Raw genomic sequence first — 14070 nt, forward strand, 5'->3', positions numbered from 1 at the left:
GTAACACAAAATTTTCTGGGGTGACCCCCATACCCCCATGCGGGAGGGGACACCCTTCCCGCACCCACCCCTTTCATCGTCAAAAAAATCCTTCTGCAACATGCCTTCAGAAAATCCTGGCTAGAACCCTGAAAGGGAAAGCTTGTTAACACTCTAGAGGCCACATTTATGACTGTATCTTCATGAAACTTAGTCAGAATGTTAAACTTGATGATCTTTAGGTCAAGTTCGAATCTGGGTCATGTTGGCTCAAAAATTAGGTCACAGGGTCAAATCAAAGGAAAAGCTTGTTAACACTCTAGAGGCCACGTTTAAGACTGTATCGTCATGAAACTTAGTCAGAATGTTAAACTTGATGATCTTTAGGTCAAGTTTGAATCTGGCTCATGTTGGGTCAAATACTAGGTCACGGTGTCAATTCAAAGGGAAAGCTAGTTAACACTTTAGAGGCCACATTTATGACCATATCTTAATGAAACTTGGTCAGAATGTTAATCTTGATGATCTTTAGGTCAATAGGTCAGGTGAGCGATACAGGGCCTTCATGGCCCTCTTGTTTGCTAAAGAGCTTGCGTGTTTTTGAAATTCCTGCTGTGATTGATGCAATACTTCGAATGTACCCCAGTGTTGTGTGTTTGGTCAGGTTATGTTTAAATTTACTATATGTTATTATTGAACATTATTGGTGAAACTTTTGGAAAATCGAGAAAATTAAAGTTGAATTTACATAAATATGAACTTGAAGTATAGTTTATTGTAATACTGTACCTGCACATTTTTAGCTCACTGTGGTGAGCTTTTGTGATCGCGCAGCGTCCGTCGTCCGTGCGTAAACTTTTGCTTTTGACCACTCTAGAGGTCACATTTTTCATGGGATCTTTATGAAAGTTGGTCAGAATGTTCATCTTGATGATATCTAGGTCAAGTTCGAAACTGGGTCAGGTGTAGTCAAAAACTAGGTCAGTAGGTCTAAAAATAGAAAGACCTTGTGACCTCTCTAGAGGCCATATTTTTCATGAGATCTTCATGAAAATTGGTCAGAATGTTAACCTTGATAATATCTAGGTCAAGTTCGAAACTGGGTCATGTGGGGTCAAAAACTAGGTCAGTAAGAATAGAAAAACCTTGTGACCTCTCTAGAGGCCATATTTCTCAATGGATCTTTATGAAAATTGGTCAGAATGTTCACCTTGATGATATCTAATTCAAGTTCGAAACTGGGTCACGTGCGGTTAAAAACTAGGTCAGTAGCTCTAAAAATAGAAAAACCTTGTGACCTCTCTAGAGGCCATATTTCTCAATGGATCTTTTTGAAAATTGGTCAGAATGTTCACCTTGATGATATCTAGGTCAAGTTCGAAACTGGGTCACGTGCCGTCTAAAACTAGGTCAGTAGGTCTTAAAATAGAAAAACCTTGTGACCTCACTAGAGGCCATATTTCTCAATGGATCTTCATGAAAATTGGTCAGAATGTTCACCTTGATGATATCTAGGGCAAGTTCAAAACTGGGTCACGTGCGGTCAAAAACTAGGTCAGTAGGTCTGAAAATAGAAAAACTTTGTGACCTCTCTAGAGGCCATATTTTTCTTGGGATCTTTATGAAAATTAGTCAGAATGTTTACCTTGATGATATCTAGGTCACGTGCGAAACTGGATCACGTGCGGTCAATAACTAGGTCAGTAGATCTAAAAATAGAAAAACCTTGTGACCTCTCTAGAGGCCATATTTTCAAGAGATCTTCATGAAAATTGATCAGAATGTTCATCTTGATGATATCTAGGTCAAGTTCGAAACTGGGTCACGTGCAGTCAAAAACTAGGTCAGTAGGTCTAAAAATAGCAAAATCTTGTGACGTCTCTAGAGGCCATATTTCTCAATGGATCTTCATGAAAATTGGTGAGAGTGTTCAGCTTGATGATATCTAGGTCAAGTTCATAACTTGGTCACATGCGGTCTAAAACTTGGTCAGTAGGTTGAAAAATAGAAAAACCTTGTGACCTCTCTAGAGGTCATATTTTTCATGAGATCTTCTTGAAAATTGATGAGAATGTTCACCTTGATGATATCTAGGTCAAGTTCAAAAGTGGGTCATGTGCCTTCATAAACTAGGTCAGTAGGTCTAAAAATAGAAAAACCTTGTGACCTCTCTAGAGGTCATACTTTTCAATGGATCTTCATGCAAATTGGTCAGAATTTTTTATTTTGATGATATCTAGGTCACATGTGCTCAAAAACTAGGTCACTATGTCAAATAATAGAAATAAAGATGTCATACTCAGTTCAACACTGGGTCATGTGGGGATAGGTGAGCGATTCAGGACCATCATGGTCCTCTTGTTTGAGACTGTGAGGTGTTATAACCAGTTAAACCATTGAAGTTCGAGATAGTGCCCTTGAAAACAGCATAGTATTACTTTGTTTGATCTTGTCAATGTTTGGCTAAATTTTGTCAAATTGTCACAATCAAATGTTTTATATAATGTGAAATAATTGGCAAGATATTGTCATATTTAGATCATATTTCATATTTGTTGTGAATCATCATTATTTTAGTTATCCAGAAATTCAGAATCAAGCCACAAACTATAAAGTCATAATTTGAATAGCAGTGTACTTTCTGTATTTTTATGTGGCAATTTCTGCTATAAAGACAGATCATGTTGGTAGAAAAATCAGCTGACATAACAGTTGTTTCAGGAAAATTAGCCATGTACAAAATGGCTACTTTAGTACTTAAGCTAAGATAGTTGACAAGAGTTGCCCTGTAAATTAATGTTTGTTGTTTGACAGCTGGCAAAAAATCTCAGCCAGTGTATCAAATATCTGTACTGAAATAAAGAAAGGCTGCTGTCTTTCTTTTTAATCTTTTCTCAGGGCAGTGACAGCTGTGGTTTTGATAATAGTGTGAGCTAGCTTTAATTTGTTTGTGATATGGTTAGATAAATAGTTAGCCCTTTTTTTTGCTCTTTATCAGATATTGTTCTAATTGGGAGATTTCTTTCTAGTTTACAACAATACTGCTGGAGATTAAATTACTGGAGTTACAATTAGGCCTAAAAAAAAATATGTTTGTTTCCTGTAACATGCTGAAAAAAATGGGGGTCGGTAGGTAGGGAATTTTTTTTTTTTTTAATTTTTTTTTAGTAGGTGTCAGAACATTTCAGTGTTTAGTAACCTTATTATCGCCAATTAACTGCCTAATCAGGCCTCAACCTTAACTTTTTTCAGCAGTTGCCAGCAGGTTCACCAACTGCTAAAATCTAGTAGACCTGCTCAGACTTTAGTGGACCTCCAATTTTATCTCATAAATTGTGATGCTGTAGACGTCATAACTTCATATGACTCAAAGAAACAGGACTTATTTCTAAATAATTAAAAATGGAAGGCTGTAGCAATCTGTTATCCCGAAAAATAATTATTTTGAAAAGTGTCCCAAAATATGGACACAATCAGCACCAGTGTTGAAAGTGAAAAAAAAAAACATCAACAATTATTGGTAATCATTCTGATGATAAACTAAGTAATTGGCCTCGTTTTCATCATCAATTAACCCCCCCTCAAAGAGCTAAAAGAAGTGTGTCGGTTATTGTGGCATCTGCAGTGGAGATCAAAGCGGTATAGTTTCCACGAGAATGTCATTGCATTACGTCATGTTTTCGCGCCATGTGACACATCACTGTCTGATCGTACTTTCTCGATTCCTTTAATTGTTGAGAAGAAATCAGTAAAAAAGTTTTTTCTTTAATTTTTTAAAAGCGAATGTGCAATATCCCGAATAAACTGACATGTAAATGTGTCAGACCGTGAACGATGCTGACCTATTTGCCCTCAAGAAATTTACATTATTGTTTGAGAAGAATATCTAACAAAGTGTTGTGTCAAAAAATATATGTACGAAGACTCATTTAAAACTTATTAAAAATCGCAACGACATCATACTGCCTTGTTTTAAAACCACATTTCTATTTACGTTCATGAGGTCATGTAACCTATTCTGCCGTGCTAACAGAAATCTGTTTGCCAAAAAATCGTTTTACTCCATGTATTTAAATTGCTGCCGCTTTTTCATTATTTAAGATTTTTTAATTGTGTTTTTTGTATTTTCTGGTCAAAAGTCTGAATTTTATTACCATAGTATGTACCGTTTATTTACTTTTAAAAGGAAATAAATAATCAAGATTGCGCTGTTTGAAATTTTACAAAACATTATATGAAAATTTGATCGTTTTAAAAGAATTTTGCCTACATTCCTGTCGATATCTTATTAAAATTGTTATAGAATTCAAACTGTATTAGTTCTCAAGCGGTGTTGAATATCCGAAGCGATTATATTAAAAAATGAATGCACTACACGCGTTTTTTGTGTCAAAAGTAACTGCGATGTAAATTAAGTATTACGATAGGGCGCACGTGCTTGTGGAATGGAAAATTACCAGCATGACGTTTTGATATTTTTACGATTCGCGGGTAAATTCCAGTCAATCCAGGTAATTTTGCCTGATGTAATTACTCAATTTGGTTAAGTTACCACGTAAAAACCACTCACCCGATCGGTGGAGTAGTCCATTCGTGCTATCCTGACTTTAACTCGCCAATGCTTATAACTGTAGAATGCTGTACTAAGGCAAAATCAACTTTCGTTTCGTGAATTCGCCGATATGGATACGATCCCCTACTCCCCACCACCCCTATTTTTTCACTTTTAAGGGTTTTATTTTATTTGCAGACCGTGACTGAAAATTGGTTGACCGTTGGTCTTCCCAACTTTTGATAGTGGACCTGCCGATATTTTTGGTTGCGTCGGTCCAATGGTCCACCGCTAAGGTCGAGGCCTGTTTAAATTACTAATCAAATAAAATTGTTGAAAATTTGCTCCCGCCTTTCAATAACAGATGTTGTCCATACAAGTTTTTTTCTACACTGATTCCTTTTGTTCAGTAAACATTGTGTAACAGGCAAAGTTCATAGTTTTGCAGACAGACATAGCTTCGGGCCGTTTTTGCCAATTAGAGATTTTCGGGGCCACAATTAATCTTTTGTCGCAAATGGCTCAAGTGCAACCGACAGCGTGACCCCTGAACAAGTGGTACAAACATGATAATAGACTACTCTTCTACGAATTGTTTATCAATTAACGTTTACACCTTGATCAATAAACGCCTTTCATAATGAAGTACTAAATACAAACCGCGAGATAACCACGTGTCAGTGGGCGCGTGGCGTGATTGACATCTGTCAGTAGCTGATTAGTATATGACGCTCCGCCTACTGCCATACTTCCGCTTGTGGCGGCGAACAGTATTGAAATTCACCGAGATTTTGATTGACAAGGGGCAGAACTTTTGAACTCGATATGCATCAAAGAAAACTTCTCGATTTTCGCGGGTGAAAACCCGGAACCTCGAGTCTACCGACAAACAGGTTTTTCGCCATGTTGTTTCATGTCGACTGAACCAGGAACGTTCATGACTATGTGCGACGAGGTCGGGTACAACTAAATTATCCCTATAATCAATAAAGATATAATCAGAATCTCGAATTTCAGCCCATAAAAAAATTGCGGTCGGCAGTAAAAACTTATGGTCGGTCGGGTTACAGGAAACAAACATTTTTTTTTTTAGGCCTTAGTGATTTGTTTGGTTACGTACATTGTGCAGTGTATATTCTATGGCTTGCAGTTTGTGGGGAAATGTTATACAGTAGTCGGTATCACTCTTTAGAAAATAAATGATGTGTTTCAGTTATATTCTCTATCTGCAAAGTCAAATTTCATCTTGTTTAGAAATAACAAAAATGTATAAAATCCTTGTGATGTTCCTCTAACAATGTACTGTAAATATGGCTTTTTTTAGCATCAAGGTTCGAAATATTTTTGGCTAAGGAATGTGTTTCAATTTTCACACCCTATAAACCAATCCATTCATTAACATGCATCTGTGGTTAACAATGTGATGGAGCCCCTGTTGTGTTGACTAATTTAATTCTATTGAACATTTTGTTATTTGAGTGCTGAGGAGTTTTAAGTTCATGTATGGTAGCTTCAGTGATATATAATAAAGTAAATATTATTTGAACTTTTTATGAATGTAGAGAATGTTTCAATCTCTGTGCAGCAATTACCTCCCTTAGCAGTGCATATTTGGCAAATGTGGACAATGTTACAACTTTGTTTCAAGTTTATGTTGTAATACTGTATAAATATGAACAGCATACAATAAAATGATGAATACGGAAAACCACCAATAGGCATTATGAAGTAGTCATTTTTATCGCCAGAAAAAGATATTATCTTAAAGTAAATCAGTGACCTGTATCAAACGATTAAATCAGGTTTATAATTAGTCATCTACGGTTTCCGATACTTCACTGTTGGAGTAGTGTACATGTTTATATGACATACATATCAACAGGTATTTGAGTTCAAGATGATTTATACGCCACAGGTGATTTACTTCTTTATCGGACAAGATAGCGGATTTTGATTAAAGATTATCATATATTGTGATCCATTGGATTAAGTGTGGTGGTTTTTAGTTTCTTACAGGTTAGACATTTTTCTTTGCATATTAGTTTGAAAGAATATAGTTGAATTAAGTATCAGTGAAGTTACATCAAATATTGTTGGATTTAGCTGGTTTGATTTTGTTACGTATTCAGTTTACAGGTAAATGTTGATTATTTAAACAAAAGGACGCCATGATGCTTGCTTTGTATTATATCAATAGTATGATGCATATATATATCCTATACTGGGAAAAGCTAAGGAAAGTTTCTTTGTTAAAAACTTGTTCTTGATAATATTGATATCATTATTGCAAATTGTAATCACAGAAATGTATTTTGCAATATTGATGTACTGGAATGTATTTTTTGTCATGTTTAATCAATAAAAAATTGGCATTGCACCTTACTGGAATGTTAAACTGTCCTATTTAAAGTATGTCATTGAATAATTCAAACTTACTCATCCCAGCTGTAACATATACATATTTCAAATTCTAGGTCATGATAATATTCCAGAGTTTAATATAACAAATTGATACAATTTTGTAGGTGAAATGGAGACCTGTTTTTTCAGTGGAGGAGAATTTACTATAAGATGTCTTGGGATGGAGGCTAAACGGGAAAATTAGTTTGGATCAAAACCTTATTGTTTTCTTTATAGACTAGTAGTGCTGTGTCCTTGATCATGGCAAGTACTCAGATTACCATTACTTGAAAATTGTCTATTCCTTATGTATATAGACCGACAATATTTTTTTTTGAGCAGTCTGTAAATGTTTACTGCATATTCTTGCAAAGTTCCATTACACTTTTATGAATACAAATCCCAGGATTATACAATGGTATTGCAGGTAATTGACAACTTTAATATTCCTTGTGGATCAATGGTTTAAGATTATTGACAACAGACATGTTGTATTTTGCCAAATTGTGAAGGAGAACATGTGCCTCACTTGGTGATCAAACTTGTGACGTCACATTTCATTGTATTGTGCTCTTCCATCTGAGCTGACTGTGAAATTCTTGCATGTAAGTTATAACTCAGTAAACATCAGACTGCCTTTATTATCATGTTTAAAGTAATTGGTGTAAAGTTCATTAAAACTACACACTTGAGTTTTACGGAAAAAATGAAAATGTTACCATTCACTTTTCAGTATGCAGGGTCATGTGTGGAATAATATTTAATTAGTAAAGTATTTTAGCAGTTTTCACTCTAATTGTATTCAATGCAGCATTGATGCAATGTATTGTTGCAGTAACAGCTGCATCATGGCTTTATGATGAGTCATTATGCATTTCTAGATGCAGAATCTGAAGATCCTCATCTCATGGGGGTATTGTCATCTTAAGTATCCTGTTACCAAATATAGATAGTTCACTTCCAGCTTGTCATTCATTGAGATATATTAACTGGTTAGTCATTAATTAGGTAATATTTCAACATGAAATATGATAAAAAGAACTTAGCATGTCCTTTTATGTCTGGAAACTTTAATTGTAACACAACACATTCCATGTCGAGACAACATCCTTGCTGAAGGCTTTGATCTGACTCCATTAACTAATTACCCATTGTTATCAGCGGCCAGAATCAGGGTTTGGTGGAGTCGTTGGTTTTCTTTTTAATTATCGTTTGTGTATATATGTATGTCATTATTAGCCTTACAGCTAATTAAGTGTGGTTGTCATGTCCAGCGATTGGTCAGCAGATGTACTGGTCACTCTGGGTGTCCGTTTATGTCAACTGGACATGCTCAATCTATCATACATGTCCATTTTGAAACCTCATTAGTAGGTTTATTGGCAATTTCCTTCAATTACTCATGTTGCATTTCTGCATTTTTTGCTGTGTATTGATTGTGAATCCCCTATTCCATTTTTCAACTATCTGAATTTGCATCATGCACACTCTGATTTTTGCCAAACTGAGGCACTTCCATTCTGGTAAAATTTGAAGTGAGTCATTCATTATTTGGAGTATTAGTTACTATTTTATGGTTGTTCAGATTTTGTGGATACAATTAAATATTTTGCACTTGACAAAAAGGCTTGGAAAGTTTATCTTTTTTATCACAATTATTTTAATATTAATGTACAGGGTGAATCATAGTGATATAGAGGGCTAGGGACTATTTCATTGTGCAAAGACGTTAACTATTCCGTAACAAAGTAATGATAGCTGTTCAATGGATTTAATGTTGTCATATCGGATTTTACGTTTGAAAGAAATGTAGATAATTTTGACTTTATAGGGCTTTTATAAATGCAATATTAGCCCAGGACGACAGCCTTCAATATTTTGAGTCATCAATTTTATTAGATAAATGATCAAATTTTGACACAAGCCTTAAATTCTTTCCGGAATTGAATACCCACTCACAACAAATATTGTCCCATGTTGATAAGAGGTTTTTGATTTCACCTTTATGCTTGTAAAAAGGAGAAAAGGTGTAGATATGTTTTCATGACCCTATGGCAATGTTTGTAAATCTTGGAAGTGTGTTGTATATGAATGAATGCTTTAAGTGTTTTTAAGAGAAATTTATTTCAAACAGAACTGATTTGTGTGTTTTTGGATTACATAGTTTGCGTTGAAGGTGTAAAATTTAATACATGTACTAATAAAATATTGTCACAATGTACATTGCAGAAGCAATATATTTTTAATATTTTCAGTGTTTTGGGTAATTTTCTTTGAAGAAAGTTAGTACTATCCAATAAGCTAATGTAAATTTGACTATAATCCAATACTTTAGTTGATAGGACTGTTTTAATGTCATCAAAGTTGCATAACTTGATTACTTACTGGTGTGTGGCAATTAAATAATTTATTGTAGGGAGAATTATCTTGTTTCTATGCTAAAAGAATCTTTGTACTTAGTGGTAATTGTTCATTTGTTTGATACCCCACACAGAAAATTTTACTAGTAGAAAATATCCCCCCTCATCCCCTATCCCTATTCCTTTTTTGATTGATTTTCTTTTCATAGTATGTGACAGACTTGCTGAATCTAGATTTCTTATGCATGAGTGTATCAGAAAGTCTTTGTAAATTTCTTGGTGATACTTCTTTTGTTGAGTTTTCAATGTTTGGTTATCATTAGTTGAAGTTCTCTGAATTGTCAAAGATCTTAGGTCCGTGATGAAATAAATAATGTATGGATGGGCAACTGGGGTCTTCCTCCATCAAAGATGGAAAATCGCCATATAACCTATAATTGTGTCAGTGCAACATTAAACCAAACAAAAACAAAATTCTTGGAGGTGTATATATCTGTCTGTCTACCATTATATCTGTCTGTCATACTGTGTTCTTGTGAACTCAACTCCTCCGACAGATTTCATCCTGGTCAAATGAAGCTTTGTAGACATCATCAATATAAAGTGGGCATGCACATATTTTTTTGGAACTTATTTGACATCATTCTTATTGGCACTGTTTTCTGTATTTAACTTCTCTTCTTTATTATGCACATTCATTGCTTGCCTGGCCTTTGCAGACTGTTACAGTCTGAGATCGATCTGTCAGCTTCATGACACTTGGAATAAATTTTCCAAAATAATTAAAGCCTGATCTCAGAGATTTTCCCAAAGAGAATACCAATCAGTGCAGACAAAAACATGGAAAATTGATTAACATCTCTTGGAAATGCAGTCAAATGAATTGCAGATAAAGTACATGATCTGTTTGAAGTTATGCCATTGTATGTTATAGTAAGAAATTGCGTCTGAAATATTTCTGTCATGCTGTAGCAAAGATAAGACAGCACAATGTTTGAAGACCAGAAAAATAATGGTGATCATAGCTGTTGTTTGTGTTGCCAGATAGATAATGGTTCTCAATGGTTCTCGGAATTTATCGCTGGTGTATTAATGGAATCTGCAGGCCTAGAAAACCTAAACTTCTGGCAATATTGATAATAAAAATTGTTTTTTTTTATGATTGATAAGTTTTCTGGAATTTCGTTGGGAAGCTTTACGTTTTCGTAATGTATATGAAAATGTTGATGTAAGTGGTCAAGAAAAGCCGTTTGAAGTTAAACTAGGTATTCTAAAAAGACAAAAGTTAGTGTTGCTATGTAATCTTGCATAGCTTGCTCTTTGCTATCATATCCAAGATATAGAACAATATTTGCTTCTTATATACATACATGTATTTATTTAGTGGACAGAAAAAACAGCTCATTTTTGTAGTTGCTTACAACAAAGTCTTTGGACCAAACAGCTATTACATCTGAGTGGAAAAGTTGAACATTTTAAACTTCTTTGTACAAATTTCAGAAGGATGTCTGAAATCTATGGAACTAATGAATACCTTATTTAGTTCATCAAGAGAGTCTCATTGTTGAATGTCAGAACCTTTTGTTATTTGTTTCCATTTTAAACAGTATTATAGACTAGCATGAAGAAAATTTAAAAAGATGGTAAATTTATGGTTACTAGCTTGCCCAACCAGACAATAATCAGAATATGTTTCCATATCAGAGACATGCTGAACATGCTAGCTACAGAGCTATAAATGCCAACCTAATATCTTGGTTGTTTAGAAATACTGATAACAAATCTGGGATTCTTGGTCATCATATTTATGCAGTTATTAATTTGATATATATATTTGTTTTTACTGTGTATGAACCAGTAAACAAGGTAGACAGCTCTTGCTTGACCCCAGGCATTACACAAACCTAACTGATTGTTATCTCTGATCTTGCTAAATCAATTGTACCTGAAGTGATGAAAATCAAGAATTTTGTCTGTCCTGGTATCCATGGATGTCTGTTCTGTTTTATTCTTATAATTTTAATTGTAAGAGAATTTAAATATTGTCCTGTATTTTTCAAATACATTAAATTTTTAGGTACCCGTACAATTCAATTTTCTTATCAGGCAAATTTCAGTTATTTCTATGTTTGCAGTTGAAACAGGAATAGAAAATACAATAGAAAATACCAGGTAAAGTTAAAAATATTTCAAATATAACTTGGCTATTAAAATTGTAGTATCTATAATATAGTCTTGTATATGTACGAATTTTAATTTTTTGTTCTCTATTTACAGGTAAACAAGGGATTTTAGAAGATGACGTGAGAGAGTCCTCCAAACGCTAGAGCTACCTCCTAACTTCCACATTCATCTACCCATAAAAACTCACAGGGAAGAATTTTAATGGGGAAAAACATGTTTTGCAATGAGTTCCAGACCAGATATCATGGCTGCATTCTATTATCATGATTATAAAGCTTCTGAGATGAAACAGATTGTGCCTTAAAGCTCTTGTGTGTACCTGATCATGTCCATATGCAGGCATGTGCATTGAAGCAATTTGATCAGCCTTCCCAGACGTACGATAAACAGACAAGCACATACACAGCTGTGATAATTATTTGAAATATTTTAATGGTCTGCAGAACAGTTTAATACATTTTAATTAACTGATTATTTAAAGGAAAATATTTCCTGATTTTAAGTTTCCTGTCTTAAATTACTGAATGCCAGACCTGGTATCCCAGGTATAATACTGAAATTTTGCAGATTTCAAGAAATGGAAAGGCACAAGATGATATTTTATGAGCATTGAGGAAGATTGATGATACAGGTTTTATGTTTTAAGCTCTTAAGATAATGAAGCTGAGCAAAAGTTGAATAAGAATAAAGTGAATGTTTTATTGGATTTGGAATGATGCTGCATCTTTGAAGAGTACATCTGTTATTCTATCGCAGAACTCTGCAGTTCCTGTGGAGTTTTGGATTTATTTCAAATTTTCTTGGGATTTTAGCGAAGCACAAGTGTGATTATTTTAGTGGCGGATATTAGTTATGAAACAAGAGTTACAAAAATTTAAAATTGAAAGTCGTGTAAAGTTAATGAAATTCTTGCTGTGAATTTTATGGCTGTTATTTTGATAAGTTAATCTCTATTCTTTTGTGTGTGAAAAAGTTAATTTCGTTTTATGAGTTGTGTAGCGTGTCAAATGATTGGATTGGAGTGTTATTATGTCGGAGGAATTAATCCCGCCATTTACTGGCCCTATGTCAAAAGAGACGGCTCAGTATAGGGCAAAACAAGCAGTAGAATATTACCATAAGCAATTAAAAGGGCAGTCTAAGCCTGAATTGCCGAAAAGACAGAATCGCGATAGGGAGGAAAATATAACAGGTCATCGTGATAAAGTGAATGGATACCGCGGTCAGTATGAGCAGAAACATGCAAACGTAGATGGTCGACATAGTGCACAGACACATTATGACCCACCACCTGAACGATTTGTGCGAGGTGGCCAGCGTGCTACAGTACACGGGACAAATTCAGGCCGCCAGTGGCAACAGAAATACAGCAATAATGATGCACAAATTGTAAATAATAACACTGCAAACAATGTTGTCCGTCAGGAACATAGATCTGGTTCAAAAAAGAGATATAGTAGAGGCTTGCATCGCAGTAACAGCAACCTAGAAGAAAGTATGGAATATATAAATGTTGAAAATTTAGATACTTCAATGAGTTCTCGAAGAGAATATGGAAGTACTTCTTCATTAGATATGATGAATGCAAGCACAAGTAGTGATAGTTTTTTCCAGATGTTGGAAAATTTAAGACCTCCCAATACTGATCAGAGGAGTCCTGCTCCTTCGAAATTAAAAGAAGTGTTACGAGGTTCAAAAGTCGAGGAGAAAAATAATCATATATTTTTACGGAATTTAGAAACAATTGCCAATGGCTCTGTAATACATAACCGTCCTATGTCCGATGAAGTTGATGAAGGAAGCCAAAGTCCAAGAACTAGAGCAAAGTTAAAGCAAAAAGATAGAAAGCTTAGATCCAAGTCAATTACCCCAGACGTTGGACCTGGTGTCTGGAAACGTTTTAGGAATAAGAATGAGCCAGAAACTGGGGTAAAATCTAGTGACACCGTGCCTGATATTGAAGTGAAAGGAGATGATAGATTCCGTCGGAAAGCATTCGTCCATTATGATAGTCAAAGTATTGGATTTGATGTTAACAAAGTATTAAAATTGAAAACATCATCAGTAAATTTTTCAAACATATCAACTGGAGCATCAGCCGCTTCAGGTACGCGTGAAAGTTACGCGGGTGAAGCTGATGACCCAGATATCATCGCAAATACCGATGATGGTGATGGTAGGAATAATGACCTCATTCACTCCTGTTCTTTTTTCCGCAATGAAATTGGTGGTGAGGAAGAAAGGATAATTGGATTAACACAAAGTACTGCTAATAAACATGTGCAAACTAGTAGAGAAAAAATTAGAAATCGAAGTGCAATATCAATGAAGCGTTCCCCGGAATGTTGTGGAGTGACTATTTTAGACTGTTCTCCAACTTGTGTTGGACATATCCTGCCCCCTCACATCAAATACAAAGGTCATGTCATAGAATATGTAGATACTGGTGCCTACTACTACAGACATTTCTTCAATGGTCAAGGTGAGTTTTCATCAAATTTTTCTCTGTGAAATAAAACTTTGTATATGAATTTTAGCCATCTGATGAGTGTACAGGTATCATTGGGGATATGCGTAACTATGAATTTAACACTT

At 34.8% G+C, this 14070-nt stretch overlaps 1 protein-coding gene across 4 annotated transcripts in view; it reads left to right on the forward strand.

The window, feature by feature from the left end:
- Positions 1-14070, forward strand: part of LOC128557060 (signal-induced proliferation-associated 1-like protein 1) — a 65935-nt gene that overhangs the window by 9257 nt on the left and 42608 nt on the right. For 2 of the 4 annotated variants that reach the window (XM_053543616.1, XM_053543626.1), the window contains exon 2: positions 11569-13957. In XM_053543616.1, coding sequence (XP_053399591.1) covers positions 12505-13957 — 1453 coding nt within the window. In that variant the 5' untranslated portion in view covers positions 11569-12504. Of the gene's footprint in view, positions 1-6399; positions 6548-11568; positions 13958-14070 lie in introns of those variants that run through there. The other 2 variants (XM_053543623.1, XM_053543632.1) reach the window with 2 other exon arrangements.

Source organism: Mercenaria mercenaria, chromosome 1 (assembly GCF_021730395.1).
Source record: "Mercenaria mercenaria strain notata chromosome 1, MADL_Memer_1, whole genome shotgun sequence".
NCBI classification, from domain to species: domain Eukaryota; kingdom Metazoa; phylum Mollusca; class Bivalvia; order Venerida; family Veneridae; genus Mercenaria; species Mercenaria mercenaria.